Source organism: Vigna angularis, chromosome 6 (assembly GCF_016808095.1).
Source record: "Vigna angularis cultivar LongXiaoDou No.4 chromosome 6, ASM1680809v1, whole genome shotgun sequence".
Classification (NCBI taxonomy): Eukaryota; Viridiplantae; Streptophyta; class Magnoliopsida; order Fabales; family Fabaceae; genus Vigna; species Vigna angularis.
This window is the reverse complement of record NC_068975.1, coordinates 14,493,274-14,513,832: the sequence shown is the minus strand read 5'-3', so window position 1 is coordinate 14,513,832 and position 20,559 is coordinate 14,493,274. Positions and strand designations below refer to the sequence as shown.

The 20,559-nt window shown below is 41.4% G+C and overlaps 1 protein-coding gene across 1 annotated transcript in view; it reads left to right on the top strand.

Moving 5' to 3' along the window:
• Nucleotides 1–17,400, top strand: part of LOC108347796 (dipeptidyl-peptidase 5) — a 31,333-nt gene extending 13,933 nt beyond the window's left edge. Inside the window, exons 8-18 of the mRNA XM_017587212.1 lie at nt 7,900–8,036; nt 8,121–8,214; nt 8,311–8,376; nt 8,450–8,672; nt 14,999–15,100; nt 15,570–15,655; nt 15,736–15,858; nt 16,242–16,311; nt 16,406–16,497; nt 16,667–16,771; nt 16,840–17,400. Coding sequence (XP_017442701.1) covers nt 7,900–8,036; nt 8,121–8,214; nt 8,311–8,376; nt 8,450–8,672; nt 14,999–15,100; nt 15,570–15,655; nt 15,736–15,858; nt 16,242–16,311; nt 16,406–16,497; nt 16,667–16,771; nt 16,840–16,953 — 1,212 coding nt within the window. The 3' untranslated portion in view covers nt 16,954–17,400. The remainder of the gene's footprint in view (nt 1–7,899; nt 8,037–8,120; nt 8,215–8,310; nt 8,377–8,449; nt 8,673–14,998; nt 15,101–15,569; nt 15,656–15,735; nt 15,859–16,241; nt 16,312–16,405; nt 16,498–16,666; nt 16,772–16,839) is intronic.
• The last annotated feature ends 3,159 nt before the right edge of the window (nt 17,401–20,559 follow it).

Sequence of the window (20,559 nt, the reverse complement as noted above, 5' to 3'; positions counted from 1 at the left end):
CCTGTTTTTCTATCTCATTCTTTAGGATATGTGGGTATCTATAGGGTCTTACATTTATCGGGTCTACTCCCTCCTTTAGGGGTATCTGATGTGCCATACGTCTTTCGGGTGGCAACCCATTAAATTCTTGAAACACCCTTGCATGTTGATTCAACAGTTCATCCATCTCCCTTCTCTGGTCCTCTGTTATTCCCTGTTCGTCAATTTCCCCATCCCCCTTCTCCATCTCGCCCAATTCCCAGACTAACATCCATGCCTCTGCCTCCTATATTTTTAATAGCGCCTCCGAAGTCACCAAGCTTCTGGCTAGTTTAGGATCCCCCTTGATAGTCACCTCCTTACCCTCTTGGTTGAAGGTCATCGTTAGGTTGCTCCAATCCAGAGTCACCTTCCCAAGCGTAGCTAGCCATTCTACCCCCATAATCACATCCACACCTCCCAAGTCAAACAAGTGTACTCTCGTTGTGACCTCCACGTCCCCTATACGAATTTGCACCCCTTCACAGCAACCTCGGGTCTCCTTCTTCCACCCATCCCCCAGACTAACCATGTACGGCTTAGTGTCCGTTGTAGTCAATCCCAGTTCCTCCTCTATTAATGAAGTTGTGACTAGCTCCGCTATCAACCAATACTATCACCCTTCTCCCCTTGATCTCTCCCTAGATCTTCATCGTCTTGGCGTGCGTTAGGCCCTCAGTAGAACATGCCGAGAGTTCCATTTGCAACTGAGTCACTTCCGACTCACTAGCGGTTTCGTTCTCCTCTTCGTCCTCCACCAAGATCAACATTCTCAAGCTCCTTTCTGGGCATTGATGTCCAGGTCGGAAAGGCCCCCCACACCTAAAACACTTGCCCTCTTCCTTGCGTTTCACGTACTCCGCGTAAGGTAAGTTGCGGAAGTTTCGGCCTCTGTTTTCGACGTTGTTCGATGCCGCTACACTCGCCTGGGTTACTTCTCTACTCACTGACCCTCCACTCTCTGCTGGACCCGTTCGGCCCGAGTTTTGACGGACGGTTTCAACTCGCGACACCGTCCCGATCGGCCTAGTCCAGTTCGACATGCCTCTCCCCATTCCTTTTGTTTTCGTACCCCCATGCAAGGCTTCCCCATCGCGTGCGATACGTATTGCGACCATCAACTCCTAAGGGTCTAGTAATCGCACTGGCTACGTATCGATTCCTGTAAACCACCCATGAAATACCCAGCAGAATCTCCTCTGGTAGCTTCGACGTTTGTCCTACCAAGATTTCGAATTCTTTGATAAATTCGTCCACCGTCCCGGTCTGCTTGATGGTGGTCAACCTTTCAAAAATGGTTCCCCTGCTTCTTTCCCCAAATCGCGCTACCAATGCTTCCTTCAGCCCCGCCCAGACCAGTTCTTGGCCTTCTCCTTCCAGAAGTGGAACCAATACCCAACACTGCCCTCCATACTTATGTATGCCAGCTGCAATTTCTCATCATCTTCCTCTACCCCTTGTAGGTCAAAGAAACGATCTGCTCGGTTGATCCAATTGAGTGGATCCGGGCCTTCAAATGTGGGTGGGTAATTCGACCCTCTTCCTCCAATTCGGAGGGTGCTCGTGTTTCCCGATTCTTCCTCCCCCCTCGTTCTCGTCTTGCTGTACATTTGCATTGACCGAAGACTGACTATCCTCCGTCTGGTGCTGTCGTCCTCCCAACATCCTCATGATTTCCTTCAATTCTGACGAATCGCAACCGTATCTTGGCGTAGCGCTCCCGTCTCCGCCTTAATCCCGTCAACTGCAAGTTCTACTGTCTCCAACCGTCCCTCCATCACATCGAATCTTCCGTCAACCCTTCCCTCCATGTTAATTTTCTCGCACCTCGTCTCAGATCTGGCAGGTCGGACCAAAATGTTACGTTTCTAATTAGGAAACCGAACCACAATGCACTCTCACACAGAACACCAGAAAGAATGAAAGAAGGCTGTTATTCACAAGTAATCTCAATGTACAATGAATGTCACGAGAGCATAACCTCTCTCAACAGAGTTCCTAGAACCTGTTATGTATCTTACAATCACCAAAAGTCCTCTACCCTTTTCTAATAGAGGTATTTATAACACCAGCTCTTCCCACCCACTTACTAACAACCACTTAACCGTAAAGACAGTTAAGTCATCTAGTTCTCTCCCTCCTCTTGTAAACTAAAAACTAACCAGGGTCTATCAAGGTTCCTCACTGGGTAAATTTCCCACGACCTATTTGACTTTGCCGTTTTTCACAAAGCAGAGTTTCTTTGCGATTTATCATTTTGACGACTTTGAGGATGATGTCTAAGAGAATCCTATAATGGATAGTAATCATATTTTACACAAAGCTAGCATATGAATTTCATGATTTTTTTTCCTGAAAATAGTCAGGCTTTGAATATCTTTCTGCCCCAACATATACGTAAAACAATGTTTTGAAAAACAGTAGAGGTGTTATAGTTGTCTTTTTTTGGGCATTATCCCGTCACTGAGGTTAAATATCTATATTATGCTTGTAACAATAGAATACAAATGCTTGCTTTTTAAAATTTTACTTTTTATATGATAATCTGTTCCTTTGGTTTGTCTTGGATTCTGATAGGAGGCTGAGAGTCTATGAGAGGAGAAGGAAGAGTTAGTAGAGTTAGTAGAGTTAGTTACTCTAACTGTCTTAACAATTAGAAAAGGCCTGGGATAAACTTGTATATATAGGAAGTAGTTATATGTTGAAGGGGACTTTTGATTACTTGCATTCTTTGAACAGGAAACGTTATTCCTGTGGGGGAGGTTAGGCTCCCATAACTACTCTGTATATGACTTTCTTACTGTGAATACTAAGTGTGGAGGTTAATTCAGTGTTCAGTTGAGTGTTAGTGAGATTCTTCCTTAGGTTTCCTAATTGGAAACCTAACAATTTGGTCCGACCTGCCGGATTCGAGAAATGGAGAGTGCAACGGAGGCGAGATTGGAAGCGATTGAGATAATGATGGAAGGGATGAAGGCGAAATCAGTGGCGGTACGGCGGGACTTACAACAAATCATGAAGATGTTGGGGAAGCAAGTCGTTCAGGAAGAAGGCAGTTCCGATGATAGTTCCGTAAATGACAACCGACAAAGAGTCGGGAGGGAGATCGGAGACGGAGGAACCAACGATAGGAGTGATGAACAGAAACCGTGGAGAAGAAGGGTGGAATTGCCCTCTTTTGATGGGGCAAAACCACTGAGTTGGCTCAATAGAGCCGAGAGATTTTTCAATATACAGAAGGTGTCCAACGACGAGGAGAAAGTCGAAATTGCGTACGTCAGTATGGAGGGGAGTTCGGCGTATTGGTTCACCTTTTGGAAGGAAAAAGCGAGAAATCGATCGTGGGAAGGACTAAAGGCAGCCATGATCAACCGTGTTGGAGGAGTATTTAGGGGAACGGTGTTCGAGAGGTTGGCGACTTTACGCCAGACGGGTACGGTGGAGGAGTTCGTTCGTGATTTTGAGGTGTTGATGGGGCAGACGAGGGGCATACTTGATGAGCAAGTACTGGGTTATTTTCTGGCGGGATTGCGTGACGATGTAAAGGTCCAGGTGCGAATTCAAAATCCATCGGAATTGATGGAGGCGATGCAGATTGCTCGGGATGTCGAGGGGGCTATCATGCAAGCACAGGGAGGATACGGGAATGGGGTCAAAGTTAACCTGCTGGGAACACGTTCAACGGGGAGTGTGCTGCGATCGGAACCCAATCGAAACGCGACTCCACACACGACGAGAACGGAGAGTACAGGATCGGGGAGAAGAGATGGGGTGACAACGCATGCAAATGCGAGAGTGGGTGCACTCGCCGGGAACGAAAACAGAGGGAGGATGGTGAGAAATCTACCATATCCAGAATTTCTCAAAAGAAAGGAGGAAGGTCGGTGCTTCCGTTGTGGAGGACCGTTTGCACCAGGCCATAGGTGTACTAAGAAGAGCCTGCGCGTGTTGCTATTAGCCGAGGATGAGGAGGAAGATGAATGCGAAGAAGTGGGAAGCCTAGAAGAGAAACCCATGGAGTTATCCGCCTGCTTTGTTGAAGGATTAACAACACCCAAGACCCTGAAGTTGAGAGGACGAATTGGAGAGAGGGAAGTAGTGGTACTCATAGATAGTGGCGCAAGCCACAATTACATTAGCCGGAAGTTGGTGGAGGAGTTAGAACTGCCTATGATTGACACGCGGCCATATTCGGTTAGTTTAGGGGATGGACATAGGAGGGTGACGCGTGGTCGTTGCGAGAAAATAAGAGTGGAATTGGGAGACGCCACAGTCGAGGAGGAGTTCTTTGTCTTTGAACTAGGAGAAGTGGACGTCATTTTTGGTGTTGCATGGCTGGGAAATTTGGGAGAAGTGAGAGTTAATTGGGGAGAGATGACCATGATCTACAACGTGGAAGGCAGGAAGATTAAGATACGAGGTGACCCAACATTGGCGCGACAGCTAGTAGAGCCTAGAACATTGTCCAAGATAGTGGATGCTGAGTCATGGGCATTAGTGTGGAGTCTGAATGTGGTGGAGCAGGAGAGAGGTGACGGGTGGAGCGGTGATTTGACGGGAGATCAGAAAGCAGAGTTGGAAGTGCTGTTACAGGCGCACTATGGCGTTTTCCAAGAAACAAAAGGGTTACCCCCATCACGTGACAAAGAGCACAATATTACACTTAAGGAGGGAGTGGATCCTATAAATGTCCGCCCCTATAGGTATCCACACTTCATGAAAAGTGAGATGGAAAAGCAAGTGACAGATATGACAAAAGCGGGGCTCATCCGACCCAGTTCTAGCCCATTTTCCAGCCCCATAATATTGGTGAAGAAGGACGGTAGTTGGCGTTTCTGTGTAGACTACCGAGCCTTAAACAGGGCCACTGTCCCTGATAAATTTCCCATCCCAGTCATAGAAGAGCTGTTGGACGAGCTGAAGGGGGCGAAGTACTTCTCCAAAATTGATCTCAAAGCGGGGTACCATCAGATTACAATGAATGAAGACGATGTACCCAAGACTGCCTTCCGCACTCACCAGGGACATTTTGAATTCTTGGTGATGCCCTTCGGACTAATGAATGCGCCAGCCACCTTTCAAGGAGCGATGAACAAGCTGTTCCAAAACTATCTCAAAAAATTCGTGTTAGTTTTTTTTGATGATATACTGGTGTACAGCCCCACATGGAGAGACCATTTAGAGCAGCTGGGGTTGGTGCTGAGAATATTGGAACAACAACGGTGGGTAGCAAACAGTAAGAAGTGTGAATTCCGGAAGCAACGAATTCGCTATCTGGGCCACCAAATTTCTGCAATGGGGGTCGAAATCGCTATCTGGGCCACCAAATTTCTGCAATGGGGGTCGAAATGGATGTGGATAAGGTGAAAGCAGTGTTAGAGTGGGGCGAGCCGAGGAGTTTGAAGGAGTTGCGTGGGTTCCTGGGTCTCACAGGATACTACCGGCGTTTTGTGTCGGGGTATGGAAGGATAGCGAAACCACTGACCGATTTATTGAAGAAGGGTCAGTTTGCTTGGTCAGAAGCAGCAAGCACAGCCATGGCCAAGTTAAAAGCAGCTTTGACCACGGCTCCCGTGTTGGCATTGCCCGATTTCCAGCAAGCTTTCCACATAGAATGTGACGCCTCAGGTGGGGGCGTAGGAGCGGTGTTAACCCAGGAGGGCAGACCCATTGCTTTCTACAACAAATCATTATCTGCAGGATCACTGAGCAAATCAATTTATGAAAAAGAATTGATGGCTTTAGTCATGGCCATTCAGCATTGGCGTCCCTACTTAGTTGGGAGAAGGTTTATTGTTCATACGGATCAGCGAAGTCTGAAATACTTCCTAGAGCAGCGGATAGTCACCCAAAACCAACAGAATTGGTTGGCTAAATTGATGGGGTATGATTTCGAAATAATCTACAAGAAGGGAAGCACAAACAGAGCGGTAGATGCTCTATCTAGGAGAGAAGAGGGTAATACGGAGGAAGGGGAGCTGCACTTGCTATCCAGGCCATTCTGGCCAGATTTTAATGAAGTTTTGAAGGAAGTGGAGGAGGATGAAGTATTGAAGAGGCTGATTGATGAGATTAAGAAGAACCCCGAGAGTCATCTGGCTTATACAATGAAGAATGATAGGTTGCACTACAAGGGTCGAATGGTAATATCGGCGAGTTCAGCATGGATCCCTAAGCCGCTAGCTGAATTCCACGTAACTAAAACAGGGGGCCACTCTGGAATTTACCGCACTTATAGAAGAATCGCCCAGTCTCTATATTGGGTGGGTATGAAGAAGATGGTTACTGAGTACGTTGCTAGGTGTGAGGTGTGTCAGCAGCATAAATACTTGGCTGCTTCTCCTCAAGGGCTGCTACAACCCTTACCAATTCCACAGGTGGTATGGGAAGAGGTGAGCATGGATTTCATAGTAAAACTGCCAAAATCACACGGCCATGATGCAGTTCTTGTGGTCGTAGACAGACTGAGCAAATATGGCCATTTCATTGCTTTGAGACACCCTTACTCGGCCAAGACAGTAGCGGAAATATTCGCAAGGGAAGTCGTAAGATTGCATGGGATTCCCGTGTCGATTGTGAGTGATAGAGACCCCATCTTCTTAGGCATATTTTGGAAGGAGTTGTTTAAGTTGCAAGGAACGCAGCTCAAAATGAGCATTGCATACCACCCCGAAACGGATGGGCAGACGGAGGTGGTGAATAGGATTGTTGAGGGATATCTGCGTTGTTTCTATTCGGAACAGCCAAAGGGGTGGTATGAAATGTTGTCTTGGGCAGAATACTGGTATAACACCAGTTACCAGGTATCAGCATGCTGCACACCGTTTGAAACGGTGTATGGTAGGCCCCCTCCATCATTTAGCAGATTTATTCCTGGAGAAACGGCTGTGGAAGGGGTGGCACAAGACTTGATGACGCGTGACGAGGCACTTACACAATTAAAATTCCATTTGAGTAGGGCCCAAGATCGAATGGCGCACCAGGCCAACAAGAAGAGGAAGGAGATTAGCTTTAGGGAAGGTGATATGGTCTATTTAAAAATTAGACCTCATCGTCAGACCTCCATGACAAGTAGAATACATCCCAAGCTTTCGGCCAGATATTTTGGACTGTATCAAGTGTTGCAGAGGGTGGGAAAAGTGGCCTATAAACTCAAACTACCAGATTCAGCTCGTATACATCCAGTATTTCATGTGTCTCAACTAAAACAAGCAGTGGGTGACAGATGGGCAGAGAAGGAATTACCTGTAGAACTCCAGGCAGAGGGGCCAACCTTTTGGCCAATTCGGATTATAGAAGAAAGGCAACTACAGCAAGGAGAAGATGTAGTACACTAGGTCCTGGTCGAATGGCAAGAAGGTGGGAGAGAGGGTGCTACATGGGAAGACAGATTGGTCATCCAAGACCAATATCCGGAGCTCAATCTTGGGGCCAAGATTGTTGAAGAGGGAGGGGGTAATGATAGGAGGCTCAGAGTCTATGAGAGGAGAAGGAAGAGTTAGTAGAGTTAGTTACTCTAACTGTCTTAACAGTTAGAAAAGGCGCGGGATAAACTTGTATATATAGGAAGTAATTATATGTTGAAGGGGACTTTTGATTACTTGCATTCTTTGAACAGGAAACGTTATTCTTGTGGGGGAGGTTAGGCTCCCATAACTACTCTGTATATGACTTTCTTACTGTGAATACTAAGTGTGGAGGTTAATTCAGTGTTCAGTTGAGTGTTAGTGAGATTCTTCCTTAGGTTTCCTAATTGGAAACCTAACAGATTCCCTTGTTCAACAACCTGTTCATCCTTGAACACATATTTTAGCTGGACATGCAATATGATCTAAGTATTTAATTGATTGTTTTTCTTTTTCTTTTTGTAACTGATTACAGATTGAGTCTGAGAACAAGGTCTTGCCAGTTTATTCTTTGGAGGCTGAGTTTGCAAGGCCGCTGTGGATTTTTGGCATGAATTCTTATGAATTTCTTCAAGGTCATATACAAAAAAACTTAATTGCTTGCACTTACAGGTAATTCTGTGTCTGCTACCTGAAAATTTCTTGTGCTCTCGGCTCCAGTCTAGTGCATTCAATCAAGGTTTTGGTTGTTTGCAGACAGCAGGGGAAGTCATATCTTGGAATTATTGATGATGAGCCAGACTCAAAGCTAACTCTGCTGGATATCCCTTTCACAGATATAGATAACATTGTAATTTCTAAAATTGTTTCCTTGTTTTTGTTTTTATGGTCTAAATCAATTCTTGAAATGCATTATCAGTCTTATTGTGCAATCACACCATTGCAGACTTCTGGTAATGATTGCCTCTATGTGGAGGGAGCGTCTGCTGTTTCTTCATCATCAGTGGCCAAGGTGCTTCCTTCTTCCCTCTATTTTTCTCTTTAGTTATTTCCATGCATCGCTTGATAGCTGTCTTACTTTTCAGGTGACTTTAGATAATGATAAATCTAAAGCAGTTGACTTCAACATTATTTGGTCCTCCTCCCCTGATAGTTTGAAGTATACTTCTTACTTTAGTAAACCTGAGTTGATTGAATTCCCAACTGAAGTTCCTGGTCAAAATGCTTATGCATACTTTTACAAACCATGTAATCCTGATTTCCAAGCTAGTGCAGAAGAAAAGCCTCCATTATTATTGAAGAGCCATGGTAAATCTTGATGTTGTATACTATACGGACTGATCACATTCTATTTCATAATCTAACTTATTTGAAGCTCTGTTGTTAGGAGTTGGAGAGTCTATGAAAGGAGGAAGAAAGTAGGGAAGTAAGAGGGAATACCTGACTGCTTAGGCAGTTAGGAGAAGGTGGGAAGGGTGTCTTTATAAGAGGACCCATTCGTATTTTCTGTTAGTTAGTTAACTACATTCTTTGTACAGACAGGTCTTGGACCTTGTGAGGGGGGTTAGGCTCCCGAATTCATTATTGTATTCGTTGATCTTTGTTGTGAATACAATTCGATTCATTTGCTCTTTCTTGTTTGTGTGCCTTGGTGTGAGTGGGTAAGGGAGATTGAGAGGCTTCTTACTCGGGTACCTATCAAAGTGGTCCAACCTTCCGGATCCAATTAAGAGGACTTTGTGATGGAGGGAAGACTTGATGGACGCCTCAATATGGTAGAGGGCCAGCTGGAAGCGGTGGAGATTGTTGCAGTTGAAGGAATGAAGGCGGAAACAGCGACACTTCGACAAGACTCGGCAGGCATACTCCAAGATCTTCACGAAGTGATGCAAATACTGGAGGACGACACCGCAACCAAGAGGAACAGTCCGATGGCAGAGTGGCCTCCGTGAACGCCAATGGGAGGGCAAGGCGCAAGGACGAAATTTAGGGCAGAGAAGGTAAGCTGCTGGAAGGGCAATTCAATTGGAGGAAGAGGGTGGAGTTACCAGTGATCGAAGGAAAAGACCCATTGAATTGGATCAATCGGGCTGAGCGATTCTTTGAATTACAACGAGTGGAGGAGAACGAGAGAGTAAGCCTGGCATATCAAAACAATGAAGCTACAGAAGCAGACCCACAGAAGTAGCTGGGGCTGTCAACTTTTTCAGCAGGGGGGCTGATGCAAATCAAAACAATGAAGCTACAGGGGAAGCTAGGAGGGAAGGAGGTGTTGGTCCTCATCGACAGTGGCGCGAGCCACAACTTCATATCTAGGAGTGTGGTCGAGGAGATGGGGTTGGCCGTGGACGACACCAAGACTTATCATGTTAGCTTGGGAGACGGACAACGAAGGAAGACACTGGGTTGTTGTACAAGAGTGATGTTGAGGTTGGGGGAAGCAGAGATCACTGAGCAGTTCTATGTCTTCGAGTTGGGAGGTGTAGATGTGATCCTTGGGGTAGACTGCTTAGCCAAATTGGGAGAAGTGGTAACCAATTGGGAAAGTTGACCTTGGGGTTTAAGCAAGGAGGAAGAGAGATAACTATCAGGGGGGACCCAACGTTAGCTCGAGAAGTAGTTGCTCCAGAAGCATTGCTCAAGATCACTGAGGTGGAAGCAATGACGTTAGTATGGAGTTTGAGGTCAGTTGAGGTAGCTGGGAAAGAGGCGGAGGAGTCAAGGTTGACTGAAAAGCAGGAGGAAGAACTGGAAGAGGTGTTGGTGAAGTACCCGCAAGTGTTCCAGGAACCTCAGGGGTTACCTCCAGATCGTGACAGGGTGTATAAGATAACCTTGGAAGAGGGGCTTGGGCTTATAAATGTCCGCCCATATAGATATCCCCTTTGCTGAAAGGGTAAATAGAGAAGCAAGTGGAGGAAATGCTGAAAATGGGGATCATCCGACCCAGTACAAGCCCCTATTCCAGCCCAGTTATACTTGTCAAGAAGGTTGAGAGTTGGCGTTTTGTATAGATTATAGAGCCCTCAATAGAGCCACTGTCCCGGATAAGTTCCCCATTCTAGTGATAGAGGAACTACTTGATGAGTTAAGGGGGGCACGTTATTTCTCCAAAGTGGACCTCAAGGCAGATATCATCAAATAAGAATGGGGGAGGAGGATGTCCAACATACTGTGTTTCGGACACATTTGGGGCACTATGAATTCTTGGTGATGCCCTTCGGCCTCACCAATGCCCCTGCCACCTTTCAGAGTGCCATGAATGATCTGTTCAGGCCATACTTGAGGAAATTTGTGCTGGTGTTTTTTGATGACATCCTAATCTACAGCCCCACCTGGAGAGATCATTTGCAGCATGTGGGAAGCGTGTTGGACATGCTATTGCAGCAACAGTGGGTAGCAAACCGGTAGAAATGTGAGTTTGGAAAGACCCATATCAAGTTTGGGCATGTAATAATGGAGAAAGGGGTGGAAATGGATAGGGAGAAGGTGGAGGCGGTCCTAGAATGGGAAGAACCAATAACTATCAAGGCCCTAAGGGGATTCTTAGGGTTAACTGGGTACTACAAAAGGTTTGTGAGGGATTATGGCAAGATTGCGCGCCCTTTGACGGATATGTTAAAAAAGGGAAATTTTGTATGGACCGAGTTGGCTAGGAAAGCGATGGATAGATTGAAGGAAGCAGTGACGACAGTCTCGATGTTGTCACTGCCTAATTTCACCCAACCTTTCCATGTGGAGTGCGATGCCTCTGGTGTTGGAGTTGGGGCAATGCTTACTCATAATAGGCGGCCTATTGCCTTCTTCAGTAAAGCACTATTGGACTGATCGTTGGGAAAGTCCATATATGAGAAGGAGCTCATGGCTCTAGTGATGGCAATTCAACATTGGCGCCCCTACTTGCTAGGCCAGAAGTTTGTAGTGCACACTGATCAAAAGAGTCTGAGATACTTGTTGGAGCAGAGGATAACAACTCAAAATCAACAAAATTGAATTGCCAAGCTCCTAGGTATGAATTTGATATTTTGTACAGGTCTGGGTCTACACACAAAGTGGCAGATGCTTTGTCCAGGAAGGGAATGGAAGCTGTGGAGGAGGGGAAGGAAGTATCCGAGGGCCAAGATGAGGAGGAGGAGAAAGAATTGAGGGAAGTAGCCAGGCCTTACTGGAGGGATTTTCAGGAAGTCATAAATGAGGTTGAAGGGGATGAAGAGCTTAGAAGAATTGTGGAGGATATTACTAAGGATCCAGAAAGGCATCCAACTTTTACCTTGGAGAATGGAAGGCTGCACTATAAAGGGAGACTGGTGTTGTCTGCCAAATCTGCATGGATCCCAAAAATCCTGGCAGAATTTCATGCATCCCCCACTAGAGGGCACTCGGGAGTGTACCGAATCGTATCAAGTAATAATAAAATGGTAAGACCAAATATCGTTTTCCAAAAGACTCACGGCTAAACAGTTATGTGATTTGTTGATTATCTTAGACTTGTAACCGAAAATATTGTTGTTGAACTGGGAAAAATAAACATGAATGCAAAGTTTTGATCAATGGATTTGAAAGATGCAAAAACGGTTGATGTATAATTTGAATGATTATGTTGTTTGGGTTTTCGATTTATCCTATCCACACTCATGTATTCAAGAATTCATCTTTCTTCATTAATGTTAATGCCACTTTCTAATTTACTTTAAACCCGATGTCTCGGTGAAGAAAGCCTACTCCTAATCATTAGTTTACAATGTCTTGTCTCCCTAGCAATTATTCATGCATTACATTCGCACAGAAGTTTAAAGGCAACCAATCCTCCTATCCCTATGTCTAGGCAATATTGCTCGTGGGAGAATTTCTTCAGTTCTAGATTTACTTATGTGTCCATACAAATAACATCAATGATCATGCAATTGAATGAGTTAAACAAAGCATGCATAAAGTATAGAAGAAAAACCCTAACAATTAATGAAAGAAAGAAATAGATTAAAGAACCAATTCAATACATGAGAGTTTCAAAGGATTACATCGGTTCTCCAACAACAATGAAGATTTAGTTGACCATAGACATGGCGAAACTAGATGAAAAACAATGAAAGAATGAAAGATAGAACACTAGAGGTTGAAGAATAGAGCTTGAGCATCCAAAATCCTCCTCCAAGGGGTGAAGAAAGTGTGATTTCGCCTATTTCTGTCCAAAGATGATAAACCTAATTCAGCTAAAACCTTATATAGCTTCCTAAAAATTACAGAAAATTGGCCCAAGGTCCAATGAAATGACGCTCAATGGTGGTAATTACCGCTCAGCGGTAAGTGCGATTCTTCTATTTTGACGCTCTACTACAGTTTTGTCCCTCAGCGTTGACTGCGGGACTTCAGAGTGCCGCTCAGCGGTAAAGGTGGCGTTGAGCAGTACTTGCTGCTCTTCTTTTGTGCACTTTTCCTTCTTTTTCTGAGTCCAACTTCTAGGTACTTCACTTCTTTCATTCAATTTATCTTAAAACCTGCAAAAACAAGGAAAACCAAGCATAAAACCTATCCAACACTCTTATTTCCAAAACTTAATCAAAAACATGATTCCAAGCTAATTTCTAAGTCATAAAGGTTGTCTTTAAGGTCAAAATTAAGTATAAAAATAACAGTTTTTCAACTGTTATTAGTGTGCCAGCAGCACAAGTATTTAGCAGCATCCCCACAAGGATTGTTGCAACCCCTACCCATTCCTCAAGCAATTTAGGAAGATATCAGTATGGATTTTATTGTTAGGCTTCCAAAGTCTAAGGAGGTTTGATGCAATATTAGTAGTGGCGGATCGCCTAAGCAAGTATGGACACTTCATTCCATTGAAGCATCCATATACAGCGCGAACGTTGGCAGAAGTGTTTGTGAAAGAAGTGGTGAAACTACATGGTGTGCCTAAGTCCATAGTTATGATAGGGATCCTTTATTTCTGAGTTTGTTTTGGATGGAGTTGTTTAAATTGTAGGGAACTAGCCTCCAGATGAGTACAGTGTACCATCCAGAGTCGAATGGCCAGAAAGAAGTGCTGAATCAAGTGTTGGAGGGGTATTTGAGGTGTTTCTGCTCGGAGCAACCGAAGAGCTGAAGTGTGATCCTTCCCTGGGTAGAGTATTGGTATAACACGAGTTATTAGGGGCTGCAAAGTGTACCCCATTTGAAATAGTCTATGGGAGAGCACCCCTAGCATTGGTAAGGTTTATTCCAGGGAAACCTTAGTAGAGGTTGTAGCTCAAGAGCTCCAGACAAGAGATGAAGCTCTTCAACAACTCAAGTTCCATTTGGCCCGAGCTCAAGACATGATGGTGAAGCAGACAAACCGCAAAAGAAAACCCGTAACTATCAAAGTGGATGATTGGGTGTACTTGAAGATTCAGCCTCATGACAATCCTCAATGCTAGTAAGAATGCACCCGAAATAGGCAGCAAGGTGCTATGGGCCATTCAAAGTGGTCCAACAAGTGGGTGAGGTAGCATTCAGACTGTTACTGCCAGATACTGCGAGGATCCACCCTGTATTTCACATGTCCCAACTCAAACTGGAAATAGGAGCAAATAGGGTGGAGAAGGAGTTGCTTGCGGATCTGCAGATGGAGGGGCCATCCTGCTGGCCGAGTAAAGTTTTGGATAGAAGAATACACCAACAGGGAGAAGACAAGACAGGCGTGAGCAGGTCCTGATTTAAATGGCAAGGAGGGACTGATGGTGCAACCTGGGAAGATAGGATAACCATACAAGAGCAGTTCCCTGAATTCAACCTTGGGGACAAGGTTGATTTTCAAGGGGGGAGTAATGTTAGGAGCTGGAGAGTTTATTGAAAGGAGGAAGAAAGTAGGGAAGTAAGAGGGAATACTTAACTGCTTAGGCAGTTAGGAGAAGGCGGGAAGGGTGTCTTTATAAGAGGACCCATTTGTATTTTCTGTTAGTTAGTTAACTACATTCTTTGTACAGACAGGTCTTGGACCTTGTGAGGGGGGTTAGGCTCCCGAACTCATCATTGTATTCGTTGATCTTTGCTGTGAATACATTTCGATTCATTTGCTCTTTCTTGTTTGTGTGCCTTGGTATGAGTGTGTAAGGGAGATTGAGAGGCTTCTTACTCGGTTAACTATCATCTGTGGAGTGGGGTCTTGCCTCTGCAACTGTTAGTCATATGTATTTTGTTATCTCATGATCTATGATAATTGAAAATGGATGACCTTTAAAATGTTAGAACTGTATGCTAATACGCTGTATATTATGGAGGTTGTGGATGGATTGTAATTCTAGGTACTAGTTAGAACCTTTAAAATGTTAGAACTGTAGTACTAGTTTTGATTTTACATTGTTGAATACATACTGACTTTGGTTTAGTTATGTTCATCAAGAAATGTTAATGAAAAATTGATGTCCACAGTAATATGCCCAAACCATTCTTTGCTCTAACTTTTCCTGAATGTCGAAGTCTAAATTTTATATTGCCTGGTTTGTTAACTTTTTCTCTAACACAAAATGTTTTGAAAACGTATTATGTAATCCTTCTCTAAATTGTGATGTCTATCGCCTTAAAGACATGTTTCACGGGTTCGTAGTCTAATGATTTCATACAGCACACTTTTATAGGCACATTGTGTTTGAATATTTCAGGAGGACCAACCGCTGAAGCGCGTGGAATTTTAAATTTGAGCATTCAGTACTGGACTAGTAGGGGTTGGGCTTTTGTTGATGTTAATTATGGTGGAAGCACTGGTTTGTTTCTCACCTTGCCTACAAAATTATATTCTGATTTCTTAATTACCTATTCTTCCTGATATTTTTGGTTTTTGTAGTTAGAACTCGTAATTCTTTCTACTCAAGTTTATTGGTTTTTTTTGGCCATCCTTGGAGCTTAAGGTTATTTATTATTCACTATTTTAATTTGTATCACTTGAGATAAAAATATGTTCTTGAGGGCTTGAAAGACACCTCTCATTTTCTGTTATTTATATAGATAAAGAGTTGATACAATAGAGAGATAGAATGTCAAGTCACTATCCTAGACTGCTAGGTACAATGATTAGAGATAACCCAACACACTACCTCCAATTTTAGTCCTACTGACTACACTAACAAGTAGACTTAGTAATTATTCTAACAGTATCATCTGTTGTGTATGTTAGTCATTTCACTTTTTGAAAGGATGGAAGTCAATTTGTCTAACTAGAATGTTATTTGGAAGGTTATGGCAGGGATTTTCGCGAACGGCTTTTGGGACGTTGGGGAATAGTTGATGTCGATGACTGTTGTAGTTGTGCTACATACTTGGTATTTTTGTAATTTTTTCCCTAATTTGTAATTGAAGAATCTGTTGTAAGATTGGTAGTGCAATATGATCTCTTATGTAGGTTAACAGTGGAAAGGTAGATGGGAAGCGGCTTTGTATTACAGGGGGCTCTGCTGGTGGGTATACCACCTTAGCAGCTCTTGCTTTTAAAGAAACTTTTAAGGCCGGTGCTTCTTTGTATGGTGTGAGTGAAACTTCTTCTGATAATTCAATTTTGCCCTAAAATATTTTAACCCGCTCTATGTTTCTACCATATATTGGATTTCTGATTTGTCCTCAGTTCATACTATTTGGCGTTGGAGCATGTGATTTACTTTCACTCTTTTAACAAAGATAATATATAGAATGTCAAAAACAATTTTGTTTTTCAGCTAGAATATTCTTCTTAGTGATTGCTTCTGAATTCTTATAATCGCTTTAATTGCTTACAGCTAAGATACTAAACATGTGCCTTTTTCAACCAGCTTTTTATCAAAATGAAGTGTAACGTAGTGGATGTTGTTACAACTTTAACAAAGAATAAAAGTTTAACAATGGAATTTATTTGTCAACTGGTGTCTCAAACAGGTAGCTGACGTGAACTTGTTGAGAGCGGAAACTCATAAATTTGAATCTCATTATATCGATAGACTGGGTGGTAAGTTAACAATGAACCATTTAATGTACTTAAAATTTCTTTGGTTTGTTTCTTTCATTCGATTTGATGCTCAATCTGTCTTAACTGATTGTAGGAGGTGAGAAAGGGTGCTATGAAAGATCACCAATCAATCATGTTGACAAATTTTCTTGTCCCATAATTTTATTTCAGGGGTTGGAGGACAAGGTTAGTAGCAATGCAGTTAAAATTTTTCTCTTTGACATATTTATTGCTTAAAGGATTTTGGGATGGAAATTGTCAGCCTTTTCTTAAATCTTCTATGTCTTTGTTAGAATTTAATCTGATAAATATATATCTTTTGGTGTACCCAATAAATATATTGTGTACAATGCAGGTTGTACCACCAGAACAAGCTCGAAAAATTTACCAGGCTCTAAAGGAAAAAGGTGTGCCAGTTGCTCTTGTTGAGTATGAAGGAGAACAACATGGTTTCCGAAAGGTATGCACCACTTGAAGTAAACTTTTAAACTGAAACAGTGATTACAACCAATAACGGGTTTGATGCAGGCTGAGAACATTATGTTTACACTTGAACAACAAATGGTCTTCTTTGCACGATTGGTTGGACACTTCAATGTTGCTGATGATATTACTCCCATCAAAATTGACAACTTTGATTGAGAATGGCATTTTCAGTGGTACTGATGTTCGCCTTCTCTGCATCCATGTTGAAGCAAGTCTTGAAAAATCTTTAGTTCTCAAATCCTTTTAGTGCTTAGCTGAAATTCAGGTTTGGTTGAATTTATTGCACTCACGAGCCTCTTCTGCCACAGCACAAACTACCCCATAGCCGTGGTAGCCTTCTTTTGGAGGTCTATTTTTAGTGCTCTTTGCCAAAAGTTTGCAATTTGAGAGTTTCTACCGCATCAAATTTTCATTGGGGTCAATTTAGGCCATAATCTTGTATTACGGTTGAGTTTATATTTTGGACCTTTACTGAAAGTTACTGACAAGTTTGTTTTGGATAATATATATGTTCTGCATAGATAAAGATAGACCATAAACTGTGATGTTATTAACTTACAAGCTTAATAATACTATACCACTGTGCATTGTGGTTTTATCTGATCCACCAGTACCACAAATTGTAATTGTATGAGTTGGAGTTCATGTGGTAACTACGTAATCCAATATCAATGGAAGCTCAATCTGTACCTTATTACCAAAGAAGTCAGTAATGGCAATGGTCTATTTCAAATTCTATCACGTCAACTCCTGTTTACAAAAATAATCTTGTTATTTCAAACCAACATGATGCCTCTTAACTCCAAGATATCAAAGTGAGTGTTTAGATATGCAAATGGCGACCAATGTTGTCCAATGATTTTGACAATATTATTGTAATTAATCTCAAATCTTTGCAGGAACTAAAATTGTGTTGTTTCACTCCACCGTAAGCACTAAAATCGTGTTATTGCAATTTTTGTTAAGTATGAATGCTAAAAGCTGAAGTTTTTACAACTATAAGAATTAATTGAGTAATTAAATCTAAATTTTAAAATGTTAAGAAATTGAAAACTGTTTTTAAGAGATGAAAGGCTAATTTACAATTTTTGCAAATGCAACTTTAGTAGTACCAACAGATTATTTAAGATTGAGAAAGTAATGATTTAAATGGTGTAATATTAATAGCAAGAAAATAAATACTATTTATAGTTGAGTAAATTCTGGACAATGAGAATTTAAAACAAACTTAATTTTAATAGGAAAGGGATTATTTTCATTTCAGTTAATTCGGGAAAATAAGAATTTTTTTAATAGAAGAAAAATATTCATTATAATTAGATAGATCAAGGGAAATAAGAATTTAAAATAAAAGAAATTGGTAAGAGTGCTTTTAGGTTTTGAATTCAACAAGCAATAACATAAGTTGAATTAATTCGTAAGAAGGAAGCAACATTGTTCAATATTTTTCATTCAGAATTTTTAATCTAGGGTTTCCATTATAAAAATTATTCGAATCTCATTTTTTAAGAAATTATTATTTGGTTTAGCTAAAATTTAAGTTTATGATAAATTTAGATATTTTCAATTAAATATTTATTAAATTTTATTTTCAATTCACTATTTAAAATTTTTAAATTTTTCAATTAAATATTTGTCGTTTAAATTTTTTCATTATTTGTTTTTGTTTTATATATTAAGAAATACGAGTTTTTTTTTATATTTATATTAAACACAGTGATTAATTTAAATGATAAGTAATTTTTAATACTTTCTATTTTTTATATTAATTCAATATTTTATATTTCTTAACACAAAAAAAAGAAGGATGACAGAGTAGTAAAATAATAGTGATATTAAACTGGAATGAACTTAAGTAAAATATCAAAGGTGATTATTCAGTAAAATAAAATAACAAACTCAATTCAAAATATTCAAATTTATTAAGAAATTATACTTAACTAAGTCTTATTATTTTTATCTCAAATTAACAACTCTAACTTTTTTTAGTTGAAATTAAATATAAATAAACATTAACACTGGAAATCTTAAATGGGACTGGCTATATGTGAGATCTCGGAAATTTAAACCATGATTATACTGTCAAATCTGTTATTATTGCACTGCTGAGTCACCTGGCTGCTTCCATAAATGCACCACGCCACACGTCCAGTGTATTAAAAACGCACTTTGCACTGCATGCACGAGCGCCATGTGTCACGTAGAAGCTTCGGAAGTCAGAAGTGAGAGTGCAGGTGTCAGCAGAGGAGACGCTCGTTCGTTTGGGCGTGAAAATTAACAAAATCTGAGTTTCGAAAAACGCTCTCTCACCTGCACGCACTCTTCTTCTTCCTCAGAACCAAAACCCTTCATTTTCTCTAACTTCTCTTTAGAACCAGTTCACCTTCTCTCTACTGTAACTCACTATCTCCTTCTCCGATCACGTTTCAGAACCGTAGAAACACTCCTGGAGACATGAGCGTCATTCTGGACCGAACAGAATTTGGATCGGAACTGGTAAGTCCTTGTCGCTAACCGTTCGTTCTTTTGGTTTCATGCGAACCCTAGTTCTGGTTGCATGCATGAGTTTTAGGTCTGAGTCGTTTATGATTTTTGGTGTTTTAGATTAAGTGAAAGTTGTTGAGCGAAACCTGAGGGTAGGACGCTGTTAGAGGAAACACTAAGTCTTGCTTGTTGGGAGTACACTGCTATCCAGGTAAGGGAAGCTTAATAATTTAGTTATACGTATATGATTGTGTGCGAGCATGATAGAAATAGAATGTATGAGATGTATGCTGTGGTTGAGTATGCCTGAACGATCGCTGTTATGCCTGAGTGAATATGGTATGTGTTGATTGATACGCATGAATTGGATAATGGATGATTATTATATAGTATGAGTTGTTAATATGAATTCTATAAAGTATGTGAATTAAATGATGAATCGGAAATTATAAGATTATGAATCGTATGAGAAATGTTGAGTTAAAATAGATGAAAAATCTGAATCTGATAAGCCTTTCTATGATAAAATACGTTCGTCATCGTACGGTCTTATACCGTTCGGTTTCTAGTCAATTGCTTAAAAAGGAATTCATTTATTTGAAAAGAGTTCTGAAATTTAACGAGCGTCCCATGAAATACTATGTTGAGCGTCCGGCTCAGCCTAGTGGTAATCTTGTAAATTAAATTAAGTTATTATCCCTTATATTTATAAAACGGTAGCGCTCGGTCTTACACTGAGCGTTCGTCCTAAATAGCGCTCGGTTTTACACCAAGCGTTCGTTCTAAATAGCGCTCAATCTTATATCTAGCGTTCGTCCTAAGAAGTGTACGGTCTTATACCGAACGCTCGTCCATACCTTTGAATTGCCGAACGTACGTAAATAGCGTTCGTCTCAAATTACCAGTAAATGAATATTCACTTTCGGTCATTGACTGACAGTCGATCCTGTTGAACAAATTGTCCTCGTTATAACTAGATAATCTTCTTTTGATATCTCTATCCATTTAAATTGGTCTAAAGTCTTTGAACCTCAATTATTTTTTTTACATTATGTTATATCTCTAAGAGTCGGTTCATTCAACTGATTCTAGTAGTGGTCACGTTCATCATGTAAAATGCGTCAGCTTTATTCTTTTGAAAAGAAGACCTTTCGGTCTCACTCTTGACGTTCGTCCTCGTTGTGTAGAGGATTGAACGCTCGTCTTTTTATGAAAGTGGAACATAGAATGAAAATGTAAATAAAAGAAAGTATTAAGATGTGCGAACACTATAAGAAT